Below are 17,509 nucleotides of genomic sequence, written 5' to 3' on the forward strand. Positions count from 1 at the left end.
TAGAAGTTTCAAGCTCCTATCTACAAAAATGTGGATCGTATTTTTTGCCAGAAGACCGATCACGGGTGCCTGTTTATTTGTTTGTTTGTTTTGTTTTGTTGTTTTTTTCTTTTTCCCAGGGGTGATCGTATCGACCCAGTGGTCCTAGAATTTGGCAAGAGGGCTCATTCTAACGGAAACTAAAAGTTCTAGTACCCTTTTTAAGTGACCAAAAAAATTGGAGGGCACCTAGGCCGCCTCCCACGCTCATATTTTCCAAAGTCACCAGATCAAAATTCAGAGATAGCCAGTTTATTCACCCTAGTCGAAAAACCTAATAACTATGTCCTTGTGGACGACTTGCTCCCCCACAGTCCCCGTGGGAAGGGCTGCAAGTTACAAACTTTGACCAGTGTTTACATATAGTAATGGTTATTTGGAAGTGTACAGACGTTTTCAGGGGATTTTTTTGTTCTTTTTTTTTTTGGGGGGGGGGGGGTACGTGGGAGGATCTTTCTATGGAGAAATCTGTCATGGGAGAAGAGAATTTCAATGAAGGGGGCGCAGTATTTTCTAGCACTACTTAAAAAAAATGAAAAAAATAAATATGAAAAGTTTTTTCCAACTGAAAGTAAAGAGCAGCATTAGAACTTAAAACGAACGGAAATTATTACGCATATTAGGGGTTCACCTCCCTGTAATACCTCGCTCTTTATGTTAAAGTATTTTTAGTAATTTCAACTATTTATTCTACGGCCTTTGTGATTCAGGGGTCATTCTTAAGGAATTAGGACAAAATTTAAGCTTTAGTGTAAAGAGCGAAGTATTGACGAGGGGTGAACCACCTCATATACGTAATAAAAACATACGAATATAGAATTTAGATACGTAAGTTAATTCGTAAGTAACGTATATTTTTTACTAATGAAAATGTTCGTAAAAAACTGAAAGCTCTAGCTGCCTTTTTAAGTAATTAAAAAATTGGAGGGAAACGAGGCCTCCTTCCCCGTTCCTTTTTTCTCAAAATCTTCCGATTAATACTATGAGAAAGCCATTTAGCGAAAAAAAAAATTAATATACAAATTTCGTTTTAATTATTTACTTGCGGAGAGCCAAAATCAAAACATGCATTAATTCAAAAACGTTCAGAAATCAAATAAAAAAAACAAGTTTTTTTTCAACTGAAAGTAAGGAGTGATATTAAAACTTGAAACGAACAGAAACTACTCCGTATATGAAAGGGAGTGTTCCCTCCTCAACGCGCCACTCTTTACGCTGAAGTTTTTTACTGTTTTAAAAAGTAAAGTTGAGAGAAAGAGTCAAAATTTAGCGTAAAGAGCGAGGCGTTGAGGAGGGAAGAGCCCCTTTCATATATGGAGTAATTTCTGATCTTTTTAAGTTCTAATATCGCTCCTTATTTTCAGTTTAAAAAAAATTGTTTTTTTTTATTTGATCAGCTTAAAGTCAGACTGTTTTTGTCCTTTTACATTCCAACTGTTGAGTTGTACCTTCTTTTTTTTCGACTGTAGTGTTTGTAGTTTTTTTCTTCTCTTTCATCTCTGCCTTATTCTTGGAAATTTTGGGCCGAAATGTTGGTTTGTGTTGTGTTTTCATGTATAGTAAGTAATACAATATTTGTTGTCTGCATAATATATAAGCAATAAAACAGTAATTGCGTTACTGCTGAAATGTTATGTATGTGTTCGTATTATATGTCTCTTATGGAAATGTTTATCCCAGTAATAATATTAAAAAAAAACTTGAAAATTCTGTATGTTGTTTGAAAGTATCTAGTGCGCCTGGTCTGACGCTTGCTATGCTATAGAACGTTATACAGTTTGGATTGAAAGCTATCGTCTGGCTGTATGTTATATGAAAGTATCTAGTTCGCCTTGTTTGAAGCTTGCTATGTTATACTACATCAACAGGAAAATCGATCATAGCTCATATACCGCAAATTTAATTAGCACGGACATTTCGGAGGTGAATGGAGTTCGTCCGGAATGAGGCAGACTCTGTCTGCTGACCACGTGCCTCTGGATATGGGGTTTCTCCCGGAACTAAACACTCCGATCAGGACGGCCGCAACCTCATGCGGCGGGTGGAGCCCATCCCGGGAATCTCAGTACCTAGGTTTAACCTAGCTCTAATCAGATTCCAGGCCCAGGATCGGTTGGGCTAGTGACCCTCCACCCGAAAATTAAGTACTACGAAAAGTGACAATATAGCCTCGGACCCGGATTCCCTTTTAATATCTCGGCCATCGCGCGTCAATGGACATGCTGACGACGTCAGAAAGACTGACAGACTAAACCTTATGGACCGAAGGGGGCTACGAATAGCCACCTGGAATGTTTTGACTTTGAATGCACCTGCGTCAAAGAACCTACTCTCTGAAGAACTTCGCAAGAACAAAGTGTCAATTACAGGTCTTACAGAAACACGTCTTACCGGAAGTGGAGAAGAGCGAATAGGTAACAGTGACTCATTGCTCTGGTCTGGAGAAAGCGCGAGAAGGAATGGCGTTGGTCTTGCACTAAATAGCCTTACAAGAAAGGCCTTACTTTTACACGAAGCTGTATCTGACAGATTAATGAAGGCCCGCTACGAAAAGTGGACACAAGCATGGCAAGATGACTGTCATCGTATGCTATGCCCCGACCAACGATTCTGATGATGCAACTAAGGAGGATTTTTACTCTGCTTTGTCCAGATGCCTTGCAACAGTACCCCCATGATATAATTGTTCTCCATGGCGACTCAATACGACAGTGCGCGATGATGTGGGTTTGTGGCGTTGCACAGTTGGTCCTGTATCCCCCGACCCACTTAACGACAATGGGCTCCGCTTACTTGAACTGTGCCGATCTCACGACCTTTACATTGCAAACACCTACTTCCAACGCAAAACTATTCATCAGTACACGTGGTATAGTAATGACGGTCGTACAAAGAAGATGATTGACTACGTCATTATTTTCAAACGCTGGAGATCATTGGTGAGCAACTGCAGAACTTACAGATCAGCAGAGCTTGGAAACGCAGACCATAGGCTTGTGTGCGCCGATCTTCGGCTTCGCCTCCATGCACAACGATCGAAAAGAAAACCCGTCGCTGCAGATATTGGGAAACTAAAGGAACCAGATACTCGCCAGAAGTACAGTATCGAGATATCGAATCGCTTCGAGGCCCTTGGCTCACTTAATAGCAGCGAAGATCTCTGGAAGCATTTTAAATTGCAGACCAGTGAAGCAGCACAACTAGTGCTTGGCAAGAGGAGTTATCCAAAGAAATTGTGGCTAACTAATGAAACTCCCACCTTGGGTCCCGTCCTGTCCAGGCATGGTGCACTTCTCTCTGACGATGGTTCTTGTCTTGAGCGGTGGAAGGACCACTTCTGTTCGCTCCTCAACAATACTGGTCCGTCTGCGCCTCCTAATGATAGTCCCCGCCAACCTTGCAGTCAAAGATCTGGAACAGATGTTCCTCCAGATGAGCCTTTCAGCCCCTCAGAAATTGGACATGCAGTAAAAAGACTCAAGAATAATAAAGCGCTGGTATCTGTGGCTTAAACTCAGAGCTGCTAAAATATGGAGGTCCTGCAATGCTCCTGTTTCTACACACCCTGTTCTCTACAATCTGGCAAACAGAGATAATTCCCGAGGATTGGCGGAAGGGTGTCATCATCCCCTTATGGAAGAGAAAAGGCTCGAGAAGCGACTGCTCCAACTACCAGGGAATAACCCTACTGTCAGTTCCCGGTAAACTGTTTCCAATGGTCCTGCTGGATCCATGTTGAGCATCATTCGAAAAATCCGGCGACCGGAGCAAGCTGGTTTTATGTCAGATCGTTCAACCATCGAGCAGATTTTCACGATTCGACATATAGTAGAGAAGACCACTGAGTTCCGACAGAAAGCATTTATTGCCTTCGTTGACTTCCGTGCTGCATTTGACTCAGTCGATCGAAAAGCTCTTTGGCGGATTCTAGAGTTGATTGGCCTACCCGAGAAATATTGCAGACTTCTCAAGGCGCTGCAACATGGGACGGAGAGCTGTGTACAAGTTAATGGTCGGCGCAGCCCGTTCTTTCAAATCACGACAGGGGTGCACCAAGGATGTGCAGTGGCCCCAGAGCTCTTCAATGTCATCATAGATTACGTTATGACAAAAACCACTTCACGTCTCAGCTTTGGGCTCAAATTCGGAGATCATACCATCACAGATGTCGATTTTGCCGATGACTTGGCCATTCTGGCGGACTCCATGGAGCAGCTGCTGGAAGCGCTCCGAATTCTGCGAGAAGAGGCTGCCAAAGTAGGACTGCATATAAACTGGAACAAAACTAAAATTAAGGCCATAGACCCGTCTTCTCCTGCTGTTAACTCTCCAGTTAGCCTGGACAGCACCACTAGCATCGAGGTTGTTAAAGACTTCACCTACCTGGGTTCCGTAATTTCTTCAAATGGCTCACTTCTCCCCGAGCTGCAGGCAAGATTTTCCAAAGCGTCTTCTGTCATGGGTAGACTGAATCGTCACCTCTGGCGAAAACCAAATATCAGTCGCACAACGAAACTGCGGATCTTCAACGCTCTAGTCGGCTCTGTGATGCTTTACGGAGCTGAGACATGGCAAGCATGAGCTGCAACCCTCAAGAAAATAGATGCATTTCATGCTAAGAGCCTGAGGAGGATTGAGGGCCTACGATGGTCCGACTTCGTCAGCAATGAAAAGCTTCTGCAGCTCACAAAGCAGTCTTGGTTTTCGACTCAAGCAGCCGAGCGAGCCTTACGATGGTTCGGACATCTGCTTCGAATGCCACCACATCTACCCGCAAAGATGATCTATGACTTCGACCCTATCAAAGTTGGTTGGAAGCGACCTCGCGACCGACCGAAGAAACGTTGGTCCGATAGCCTGTCCGAGTTCTTGGCGATGGCAAACATCAGACAGGGCGAAGAGCAAATACTCGCCATGGACCGAAGTGGATGGAGCAGGCAGACGTCACTCTCTACGCCGAGCAGTGCCCGGCAGGAGACTTAAGTCAAGTAAGTCAAGTCAAGACATTTCAGCGCAAACACTTCTTTTTTAGTATGGAAGGAGAGGGGTTGAGAGGATATTTAGAATTTTAATGTGTGATGAAGCTAGATTAAAAAAAAGCAAAGTTTTATTTTGAAAACATTTTACACTACCTCTGTAAATTCTGCGTTTAGTGGATCACCGACGATACTACCGTCAGGTTGACGGTAGCCTGCATACCCAATAAGTTGACTATTCCATATTCGGAAATCACCTCTTCCTTCCATTCTTGGCTGGAAGACAGTTATAGCGGACCTAAAATATACCAAAAAGTTAGCAAATTTATGGAGAGGGTCTAAAAGCCCTAATGGTCTAAAATCCACTAATTGGTCAGCAATGACAATTTTGCGTAAAAGCATGAGTAATTGATAGAGCCTGATAAGTTCGATTCCAAACCCTGTTATTTTTACTCTGCCCAGTTTAATCTTAATGAAACTCAGAACTAGCAGCAGAATTGTCAAAAAATTCAATGTTCCGGACTAAATATAATAATAATAATAATAATAATAATTTATTCCAGAAAAATCCCGTATACCTTAAAACATCTCGCACGAAAAAATTTGCTATGTTTTTCTTTCTTTATTCTTGTTGTTACTAAGAAACGGGAAAACTGTCAAGAAGACACTGCTTCATATTTTCCATCATATGATTTTATACAAATACATGTGAAAATTATGTATTTAAATTTGCAGTGAGATTTTCCCCAACGAATTACAAAATAATCATTTGCACGAGAAAAACAGCACCAGATGGACAAGGTAAATTTTTTACCATAATGAGAGTTGTTCAGAAACTAAGTTTACAAAGTCGTGTCTTCGTTTGACTTCCACAGGCAAAGTCAGCCCAATATATATATGTTTACTTATTTATCCACTAAAAAAAAGAAAAAAGTGGAGTATAAAATATAAAAGAAGCAATAAAACGAAGAAGTACAAAGCAAGAAAGGACACTGTTAACCATATAAATGTATCATAGACAACTAAGAAATATAAGTCACAGTATCAAAGAAACAAACAAAACACTTCACAAAAAAAGGAGAAAACTTATGTAAACAAAAGTAGCTACTGTGCCCACGAAGATGCTTGTAAATAGACTGGGGTAATTAGCCAATAAGCTATGGAAGTTTCGACCTGATATCTGAGAAAAGTGTAAACAGACATGAGGTTTCGATATCTATACCATCAATGACGTCGAAATATATAGCGAATCATAATGCACTCAAATAGGATTCTGGTCCCACTCATAAAAGTGTGCATTGATTGTCACCGATATTGACGACACTCTGCCACCATAACATGAAAAAGGCATGACAAAAAACAGCAGAGAAATGAAAAAAAAAGAATATTGGTCTGAATTATATTTCATAAATTATAAGATCTAGAAGATATTCGGGATTTTTTTTTTCTCTGGAATTCGAGCATTTCCTCTGAGATTCGTATATTTGTACGGCAGAAGTAGCATTTTAGTTATGTTTTTTTTTTCTTCTTTTTTTCTAGTCCACCGATCTCAGCTTATTGCTGGAAGGTGGTAAGGGTCGGGGTTTTTCCAAGAAGTGTGGGCCTCAGGCTGGATTGATGAGCATGGCATTACAGTTTGGAAAGCTGCGCATGATTCATGCCAGGAAAAAAAAAGTTTTTGCTTGTAATTGAGCCATAGCCTACAGTGTGTGCGTTGAAGTTAATTTTTATAATTTATATAGAAGAGGACTATCTGAATTGTGTTAGGCATATTCTCCCGGAAAATTCTCCCCGCAAGAAAGCTCCTACCACTGATAATTTTCAGAAAAAGATCACTGCAAAGAGGAGTTTGTCTCCTTACCCCTTCAATAACCGTAAAAGTCTAAAGCCTATTCCGTCATTCCTGCTTTACTGCAAAAAATGATTTATAAATTTTTCTTTTATATTTACAAGATTGAAAAAAAATATAGTGAAATAAAATCTTGAATTTTTGAGTTTCAAGCAATTTTTATCATTATATTTTAAATATTCAGTTCATTTTTATTAGCTCTTTCAAGGACCGTTCAAGACACTTATAATGAAATATAAATGACAAAATAGGCTTTAGACTTTTACAGTTAGGGGAGGGGAAAGTAGCCAAAATCCTGTTTATAGGAATTGTTGTTTGTTTTAAGTTTGACTTGAATATTTGACTTAATTTTTACTCGCTTGAAGATTTATTTAATCATTTATATTAGCACCCCTTAGCTGTATGTTTGCTATTAATTTATTCTTCAATAGTAGTTCCTTGTCGTTTTGAGTTTGAATTATTATAGGACTTTATTTCTGCTGGTCTTAATTTTAAAATGGGTCTTTAGTTTTCTTTGAAAAACTTCTTTTTCGGAATTTTTTTTTTAATTAATAACTATAGAAGTTTTTTCTAATCGTAGTTATGATTGAAATACTATAACACTGACAAATTGTTAAAACCGTATAAGAAAATGGAAGGCTTTGTTGAAATTTGAATATTTTCTGTTTCACTGAAAATTTGTATAATTGAAACTCGAAAATTGAAAAATTAACAATGTTTTTAAAATTGTAAGCTAAAGAATGTTAGATAAATACGATATTTAGGGCTGTAGATACACATTTTCTATGGTTGATATTTCGGAGGACACCCCTCCTCCGCCCCATAAAACTTAAATCTTAATGGGGAGTCTCTTCCCATGAAGGCAAATAACCAAAAGCTTTATTAAGACCCTAAATTTAGTTATTATACCATGAGTGATATCAGAGGTGGATCCAGTGGGACCGGGGGGACCACGGGCTCCTGAGATTTTTCTTTGCAATCTCATCTGCTTTTTTACCATTTTTTAAAATAAACTTGCCAGTTAATCAATTATTTTTACCCATGCCATCCCCCCCACAAAATCTTACTCTAGATCCGCCTTTAAGTAACATTAAAGAGGTTACACAACAAGAAGGAAGTTTTCAAGAAGTAGCAAACTATTTTTTTAAGGGTTAGTGTTTTCTCTTATAAAATGCGAATTACAAAACTAATAAGACTCTCCCTCTCCCCATCTCTTACTTTTTTAACCCGTCAAAGTTGAGCGGCTTTGTTTTCTGGTTTGTCCTAAGCCGTTTTTGAATCGAAACCTATGTAGACGTGTCACCACGACTGAAAAGGCAGCGAAAGATCAAGCAAACAAAGCTATACAGGAGGTCATTACAATGAATAAAACGAGTTGGTGCCCATTCAACATGACGCAGGAGCAAGCTGCCACTGGCAGAATTTCAAAATACTCATAAGAAGAACAAGGTGCTCAAGGAACACTGCAGAAAGACAAGAGTCAAATAAGTGGAATTTTAATTTCACCGTCAAATTTAAATATATGGTTCAAGCAGGCTAAACTCTAAATGGAGCATTTCATCTGGAAATTCTCGAAAGTTCCCATGAAAGTATCAGCCTTCAGTCAGAGGTCTCTTGTAACTGGATTCTCTGCCATGACGATTGGAGGTGTCCTCATACTGCATTGTTAATAAAAAAGAATCTCGTTAACAGTATAGCCCACATGCCTCCTTAGCAACGGCATAAGAATCAGGTGTTTCTGGCTTCTTTTTATCCCAAAAGTAAAGAAGAAAATGAAAGGATATAATTCTTGCACGGAGGAAAAAACATCATCCCTGATAAGATATTTTTAGAATAACCCAGGAAAAGAGCATGAACGGTCTTATGGCGAGGAAAACGTAGGAACTTTTTAAAGCCGAGAAACAAAAATTATTGTCTTTATTCAAATGCATGACTATATTATCTCTTTTGCTACTGAAGCACAGTGTGCAGGCACTTAAAGCTTAGCCTCTTCTATTTTCATTTAGTAATTTAGGGCAAATTTCGTAAGGCTGTCTTCTTTTATGACAATAATATACAACTACAGAAGAGAGAATAATGAGGACTTTTTTCCCAAGACAGTGAACCAACAAAACCTATTTGAATATTTCGGCCCTATATCTAAGGGCCGTCTTCAGCAAAGAAAATCATAAACAATAATACATTTACAATAAAAGTTTTCGGTTAAAAATCTATTCTTTTTTTAAAATAACCTTGGCATCATTACTTCTCAACGAGAAGTTCAGCCAAGACTGTGTGATAAAAGCTAACATTTTACAAGTTAAAAAGGTTCATTCATTGAACTAACTGTAATCATTAAAAATTGGAATAATTTCTTATTGCGATATTTGCCTTCTCAGCTGCTAATCTTGCAGTTTTATTTTTGTTTTATTTTGAATTAGATTATTTTCTATAATTAATTTTGTGTACATAGGGTTGAGTGTGTATTCACCCAAATCTCTATTTAGGGATGTATTGTTATTTAAGTTTCGTTTGATTTCGATTGCCTCGCGGACAGTTTGTTTGATTCCTAGGTCATTGCTAATTAGAATTGTTTCGTCAAATAGAACATAATGGTTTGGATTTTCAAAAATATGATTGCTTAAAGCTGAATCGAAAGATATGGAATTATTTCTAGATTTTAATGCTTTTTCAATACTTTCTTTGTGTTGCTGTAATCTTGTTCCTAAATTTTGGTGGGTTCAACCAATGTAATAATTTCCACAACTAGATGGTATTTCATACATCCCTCTTAGACGATTAACGGGGATTTTATCCTTACCAGAATTCAGAAGATTCATTATACCTAAGTTACATGTGAATACAATACGTGAATTGTTTTTTGGACAAACTTTTTTCAGTTTTGAAGTAATTTTCGGAACATAAGGTAGGTAAATCGTACTTGTGGGATTATTCGAATCGTTTTCTGGTGTGGGATATAGGGCTTTAGAAGAATGTATCTTTAATCGTTGAGCAATAACAGTATTTATGAGAGAAATTAGGTACCCGTTGCCAAAAAGTATGTCTGTAGTAAAATTTAATTCTTTTTTAATATACGGCTCTGAACAGATATTAAGTACTCTATCCACAAGAGATATTACCACGTCTCTTTTAACCTATGGAGGATGATTTGAAGTGAAGGTATCTATTATTATGCGTAGGTTTTCTGTAAACCGTAAATTCAAGTTTATTCACACTGCGTATTATCAATAAATCTATCTGTTTCGGTCTCTAGAGTAAATTGAAGGTTTCTATCGTAAGTATTTAAATGTTCTAGAAAGCCTTAAAGTTCACAAACAAGGAATGCCTTGTTTGTGCAATTTTGGTAATCCATAAAACTTTGAGGAAAAAACACCACGAGGGAGAAATTTATTGTACAACTGTGGAGTGATTCTGCCATTTTCTTTCAGAGTTTTTAATTCTTTTATAACTTTTTGAGCAAATTGGTCAATCTGTTCATGGGTTGATATAACATAAGTGTTTGTATCATTTAAATGTAACTGAATTTTACTATCATAATCTGTTTTATTCATAAATACTGAGGAGTTGCTTTTATCGGCTTTAGTGATTATTATTGAAGAATCATTACGGAGTTAGTTCAAAACTTTTGTGTCATATGATTTTTCCATTGCGCTATTGGGAGAATTAGAAAGCTTTAATGAAGTATTGTAAAGAGTGTTAATCAAACAAGATCTAACTGTATCCGGGTTTGAAACACGAGCACTACATTTGTGGAGAGAAGATTCTAAAGATGCTACCAAGTCTGCTTCGGACTTGGAACCTGTTTCAAGTGTCAAGTGGAAACTGGAACCTGTTTCGGTAAATACGAAAATGTTGGCCTCTGTTCTAGGACTTTTTCTTGAACATAGCTAAGCTTTTTAGATGAAATATTTACAATCGCAGGTACAGGACTTAACTTAGGATTGTAAACTGGGTTGGCCATTTGAGACTCATATTTCAACCTTGTTAACTTATTAATGAGTCTCTCTTTTGACACACGTCAAAAGAGATAAAAGAGATAAATATCTCAGATAGGTTTTGTTGGTTCACTGTCTTGGGAAAAAGTCCTCATTATTCTCTCTTCTGTAGTTGTATTATGGAAAGGCAGTGTGGTCTTCGTCATTATTCACGACAATAATATAAACAAAGAAAAAGGCTCAAAAATTAGAAAGCTGGAAATGTGACGTCTTGACAAAAGCGTACAAGAGCCGAACCCCAAGAAACACTAAAAATGAGCCAAGAGTAAAAGAATCTTAACCAAGATTATCTTAACCAAGTGTAATCCAAAAATCTTCAAAAATCAGAGGAAATAAGTGTCAATCTACTTTGCTAAACCTGCTTTGCTAATAAGTGACCCTATAGAGTGGTGTATTACCCTAGCTCGCATTTTTAAGATCAGTCTTGTTATTTAAGGACTGTTGGATCACAGGATGTGAATCCTGGGTATGCATTATATGCTTGGAAATGACAGAGCCGGAATACAACTTATTCACAAAACTGACTCGGAGGCTCGGGTCACTTTGGTTCTGCCCCGTATGTAAACAACAGAAAAACTTGATCAACCAAGGACTGACATCTTCAGAAATTAAAGATATTTTGAGGGGTGAAATTCAAACGTCATTTAAGGCGATGGAGGATAAGTTTTGCGCTTTTTTAGAGCCTATTCAACGGAAAGTAGCTGAAATCCAGAATGACCTGAAAAATAAGTGCACACTTTCCGATGTCCAGTATTTTACCGAGAACCAAATAGGAGTGAAGTGTCAGAGCTTGGAAAAAAGCCTAACTGAAAAAATTTGTGAAAAAGGACGAGCAAATCGGTGTCAATAGCACGAACTTAAGTTCAGTTTATGTGTCAGATTTTGTGGAAAAACAAAAAAAACCTGATATTGTTTGATTTAGCTGAAAACACTACTTTGTCATCTCGTAGACAACAAAACGAGACCGATTGCAGATTTTTCAACGACAAGCTACTTGTACTTTGCCCTGCGAAATGTAGCCACTCAGTTAGACTTGGTAAACTTACGCCTGGTAAGATCAGGCCTATTAAGTTGATGTTTAAGACACCGGTAGAACGAGATACAACTTGTTTCTTTCTGATGTCCGAGACTGCTAGTATCAAAGCTACATACCCCTTGTTCAAAGTCTCTCATGATCGTACTACCATTGAACTGTTGGAAAAAAAGAAGTATGACGCCCCGAAACAGGAGCTGAAATCGAAATTGGACGCTGGCGAAACTAACTGGAAAATAAAACGTAGCGAAAACGGACTAACCCTCGTGAATGATAACTCTTTTCGTGAAACCCTAAATAGCTATGTGAACATGGAAGAGTGACTCGCTAAAAAAGTTGAAGTGTCTGAGTGATAAATGTTTGGTGACCTATACAAATACAGACTGCCTGTCATCTAAATGGGAAGAGTTTAGTGAGCTAATAAAGCAACGTAAACCACATTTAGTTGTTGTTACCGAAGTTTTACCAAAACATGTCAGTGACCCGTCTATTTTGTTCAGGCGCTACCACAATATAATTGTGTAGCTAATAATTCAGCTAAAAGAGGGATTTGTATTTATCTTCATGGTTCTATTAAGTTTCCTGTGTTTGTGGATTCGTTAGTAGACTGAGTGTCGGAGTGTCTTTTGGTTGATGTTAGATTGCCTTATCATAGTACTTACATGTGTATTGCAGCTTTTTATCGTAGTCCTACTGTGAATTTATCGGGTCCAGTTAATAATCCCAATATTCTAGAGTGTATTTCTTGTCTTGTTGGTCATAGTTCAAAGTTCCTTATTCTAGGTGACCAATTTACCTTTGATAGATTGGAGTGTGCATAGTACGAGTCAGTCCACTTCAGCGTATGACCAGCAATTTTTAGATAAAATGGATTATCTGTACTTATACCAACATATTCATAGGCCAGCTCGAGCCAGGAATGATGCTATTCCATCTATTTTAGATCTGGTTATTACCAAGTCAATCGATGATATTTTGAGTATAGATTTCTGTCCGCCTTTAGGTAAAAGTGTTCACGTTGTGTTAGATGTTTACATGAATATTGATGCTCAACAGAGAGGTTTTGAGTTTTATCAGCATGACTATGGTAAAGCCCATTATGAATCAATGCGACAATTTGTATCGTCTATTAATATCATGTATGAACTAAAAAATAATCATGTTTCTCCGGACACCGCTTGATTTTATAATAAAAAGTGTTGAGGGAATGTAGGGATAAATTTGTTCCTTTGGTGAAGAATTTTTCCGGTCGTAGGAATAATCCTAAACCTCCGAGACACATACACCAAACAATACGTGAAAAAAATAGTCTTTGGCCGTCGTATATTGAGTCACGACATAGTAAATTAGTCAGAAAAGGGCATTTGGATACTCAGTTGCAAAACGATCCAGGTGAATGGCATGCGTACTCACTAGCGAGAAACAGGGTCATTCGGCTTCTTAGGACTAATTGTGAAGAGCTTGAGTCGCGTATTATTCACTCAAGCACCGCATCACCTAAAATATTTTGGAAATATGTAAATAAGAATAAGCCTAACCTTGCACTATCTACGTTCATTCATCAGGATACACACCAAAAGATTGATAGTGATTCTGAGAAGGCTCTTATTTTAAATCAAATTTGTTCTTCAGTTTTTGTTAAAACACAGCTAATTCATTCAAATGAAGCTAATTTTGCATCTCAAGTAGAGTCGATTGCGTCGTTGTACATTCTTGTTCCATCTGACGATTCGGATTTCTCACTGACTGAAGTTTATACTATTCTTATAAAGCTAGATACGTCTAAAGCGCTGGATATAGACGGTTTCCTGAACATAATGATAAGACAAATTGCTCATGAAATTACAGAACCCCTTACTTATATGTTTAACTTATCTTTGGCGCATGGACTGTGTCCTTCAGGTTGGAAGAAGGCCTTGGTAAAGCCACTTCACAAAAGTGGCTCCAAGTCGGATTTTAAAAATTATCGGCCGATTTCAATTACGTCTATTTTTTGCTGAGTGATGGAAAAGTTGATTGTTTCACGCGTTCAAAAGTATTTTGATGAGAATCATCTTTGGAATCCTGCTCAGCATAGTTTTCGAAAAAGTAGGTCTTATAATACTCAGCTTCTTGAAGTTATTTTTGATTTTCAACGTTTCGCCGATTTAGCTATATCCTTTGACTGCATTTATGTCATCATCTTGAAGGCATTCGATAAAGTTTGAATACCCATCCTTCTTTAAAAATGTGCAGCTTATAAATTGGTTTAAAAAAAACAATTGCATTTATTGCTGATTATCTAAATGGAAGAACTCAGCAGGCTGTTGTTGGTGAAGCTATGTCATCATCAATTGAAGTGTTAAGCGGAGTCCCCCCGGGTAGCTGCCTGGGTCCAATTTTATTTTGTTTATTTATTAATGTTTTACCTTCCTCTGTTCAGCATTCTACTGTCAAGATGTTCGTGGATGATGTAAAACTTTATCTACCAGTACGAGACCAAAACGATGTGCAACTTTTGCAGGAGGATCTTGACTCTCTAACTAATTGGTGTGAATCCAATTCCATGTTCATAAGTCCTTCTAAGTGTGTTGTGCTACACTCTGCTCGTAAACTCCCACCTCTGCATACTTACCAGCTGTCTGACACACGAGTCCCTTCCAACGAAATAGTGCGTGACCTTGGCGTTTACTTCGATACACAATTGAAATTTGTTAAGCATGTTTCGGAAATTGTAAAGAATGCAAATTATCGTTTATCGTCTATAAAGAGAAGCTTTAGTAAGTTTAACCTTCGTAATTTCTTACTACTATATAAATCAATGGTCCGCCCTCTTCTTGAGTATAATACTTCTCTTTGGTTTCCGTTAAGTCTAGTGGATGAGCATAGGATAGAAAAGGTTCAGAGAAGGGCCACTAGATTGGTCCCATACCTTCAGCGCCTTTCCTATCCGCAGAGACTTTCTAGGCTTCAACTCCCGTCGTTGAAGTTTCGTACACGTCGCAGTGACCTTGGAAATGTGTTTCGTATAATTAAAGGAGTGGATGATGTTGATCCAAATTTATTTTTTAAATTTAGCCATTATCACTCTACTCGTCAGCATGATTATAAACTATATCCCCAAAACCACTAAAAAAAGTTGGTCAATTATTTTTCGTTAGTAGAGTTGCCGGCCCATCAATGGTTTACCTTTGGAGGTTGTCGAGGCAGAGAGTGTTCGAATTTTTAAGAGTGCATTAGTAAATACGCCTTTTTATTTAGACGCTTTTGTTGTGTAGTTTCGTGTTATTTAGAAGTTTTTGCTGTTTAGTTTGTCGTTGCCAATTTACTTTAGATTAGTATTATGATTTTGTGTTTTTGTGTTTTTGCGACAAGCATTGATGCTTACCGCTGTTCGTATTAATAAATAAATATAAAGTAGCGATTGTCCATTTTGAGTTTCGAAATACTTATGAGTATTTTTCTCTCTATCATATTTAAAATGTATGTTTATTTTCCGCATCACCTCTTGAACTACCACGGCCAAGCTTAACCATAAGTAAAACATAGAGACCAATGAATATCCTCTAGGTGTTCAAAAATATTTGAGTTTTATTCTCTGTCTCTGCTTTACTTTACCTTATATAGTTCTATTGAAAATGTGATTTTGAACTACTACTGCCAAAAGGAGTCACATGGAAAACAATGGAAAGCAGTGAGCATAAATCCTGAGTTCTGATAAACTTATAAGTTTTCTCTCTCTCTCTCTCTCTCTCTTCTAAAAACTATATATATTTTTAAGTCAACATCTCCTTATGATATAATGCTGCCGAACTGCACTACGAATAAAAGAATAGAGAGCAGCGAATTGTCCATTATAAGCTCTGCTGAGAATCCAAGTCATTTCTTTCGCTCTCTTCTTCAAAATGTGTATTTTCATTCCACATCGACTTTCGAACCACTCTTGCCGAACTGAGCCGCGAATAAAATAATAGGAAGCAGCGAGTATCCATTACGAACTCAGATTAAAACATGAGCCATTTTTTTCTCCGGCTTATAGAATATATATCCAAATTCTACATCTCCTTGTGGACTACCGCCGCTGAATTAAGCCTTGAGTAAGACAATATAAAGAGGCAAATATCCATTCCGAGTTCAAAACCTTCTGTTTTTTTGTTCACGCTTCTATAAAATGCATGTGACCGATCTGAGCCACGAGTGTAACAATAAAAAGTGAGTATACATGAACAGGAGGGGCTCATCTTACCTCAAATTTCCTTTATTAGTAGAATACCGGATATGATTACAAATAGCTTCAAACATGCCTTGGGCCGTACCAACGTATCGAGCGTCAAATACCTAGAAAATACGTGATTACTATGAGACCAAAATTAATAATGGAAAGGCTAATCAATCCCCTTTGACATTGTCACATTGTTTTGTTTCTAATGACTGTAACTAGAGTCAAATACATATTTCCCACAGAATCTTTTATGTTCCGGAAAACAATATTGATGGGAATACTCAACTCTAATTAGGAGGCTGATAGAAGAATCAATTAGTGAAATTGTTGAAAAATAGCTAAGATGCTCTACGTAATTTGGAGTCTTCAACAAAGTGAGCAAAGGGTGAAAGAATGTCGACGACAGACGAACAAATTGGAGGGTAAAGGCTGGGGCTATTGACCTTTTGTTTATACTTGCATCGAAGAAGATCGAGGAAATAAGAAATTGACCCCTCCCTTCAGTTTAAAAAATAATTTCCCCCTTTCTCTACATTTTCATAAATTGGTGCCTCTGGTTAACAAAGAACAAAAAAAGTAGAGACATACACTAAATTAAAACGCAAAAACACGTGTGTGATCAAGCTATGTTGGCATATTTTGAGGAGCTATTTTCTAGCCACCAAGTGAGCAGGGGTTTTTGGAACTTATTTTGTTTAATCAAAAAATACTGTGTTGGACGGCCTATTTTAGTGTCAAATATACAAGTCTGATGTAACTGGTCAATTTATTTTGAAAACTAAATAATTGAGTTTCAACACGAGAGTCGAAATTGAGCAGGAGGAATAAAAGTTGTAGACTATATCACATATTCAAAAGCAACTTTTTTATATTATTAATCTTAAAATTTTCTCTACAAAATAAGGTTTTCAAAGAAAAGTAAAGAGCTCCATTAGACGAAAAAAGAGTTGAAATAAAAACGAATAATTTATCAACCGCAAAACACTGACAACCCGCACTCCTTCTCAAGACCAGAAAATAATTACCAGTCTACTGAAGAAAACATTTTAAATGTTTTTCTCTTTTTAGCTTTAATAAATCAAAAATTATTGAGACTTCAAGGAATAAATATCAGCGTAGGTAGGCCTGCATTAAACTGACAACGCAAATTCATTTGCAATTTTTTTCAATAAACGGAAAATTATGATCTGGTCTTTGTGTCGTCGTTGAGGGGGGGAGGGCAAGGGGTTAGCTACCCCTCGATAATTTTGAAAAATATAATTTATTTAGTAGCTTCAAATTTGTTTCTCGTTTTAAGTGTCAAATTTGCTCTTTATTTTAAGTAAATAACTTTTTCTAGATTATTACATGCTCATTTTTTTCGTAAGCGGTTGATTACACTTTATAATATCCTCCACATTAATATTTTTCCAAGTT

General features: G+C 37.4%; 1 protein-coding gene across 1 annotated transcript in view; it reads right to left on the reverse strand.

The window, feature by feature from the left end:
* Positions 1–17,509, reverse strand: part of LOC136032155 (nitric oxide synthase-like protein) — a gene marked incomplete in the record, with an annotated part of 293,001 nt that overhangs the window by 181,864 nt on the left and 93,628 nt on the right. Inside the window, 2 exon segments of the mRNA XM_065712338.1 lie at positions 5,172–5,313; positions 16,118–16,209. Of these exon segments, the coding sequence (XP_065568410.1) occupies positions 5,172–5,313; positions 16,118–16,209 (234 nt within the window).

The sequence above is a fragment of the Artemia franciscana genome, chromosome 10 (assembly GCF_032884065.1).
Source record: "Artemia franciscana chromosome 10, ASM3288406v1, whole genome shotgun sequence".
Lineage (NCBI taxonomy): Eukaryota > Metazoa > Arthropoda > Branchiopoda > Anostraca > Artemiidae > Artemia > Artemia franciscana.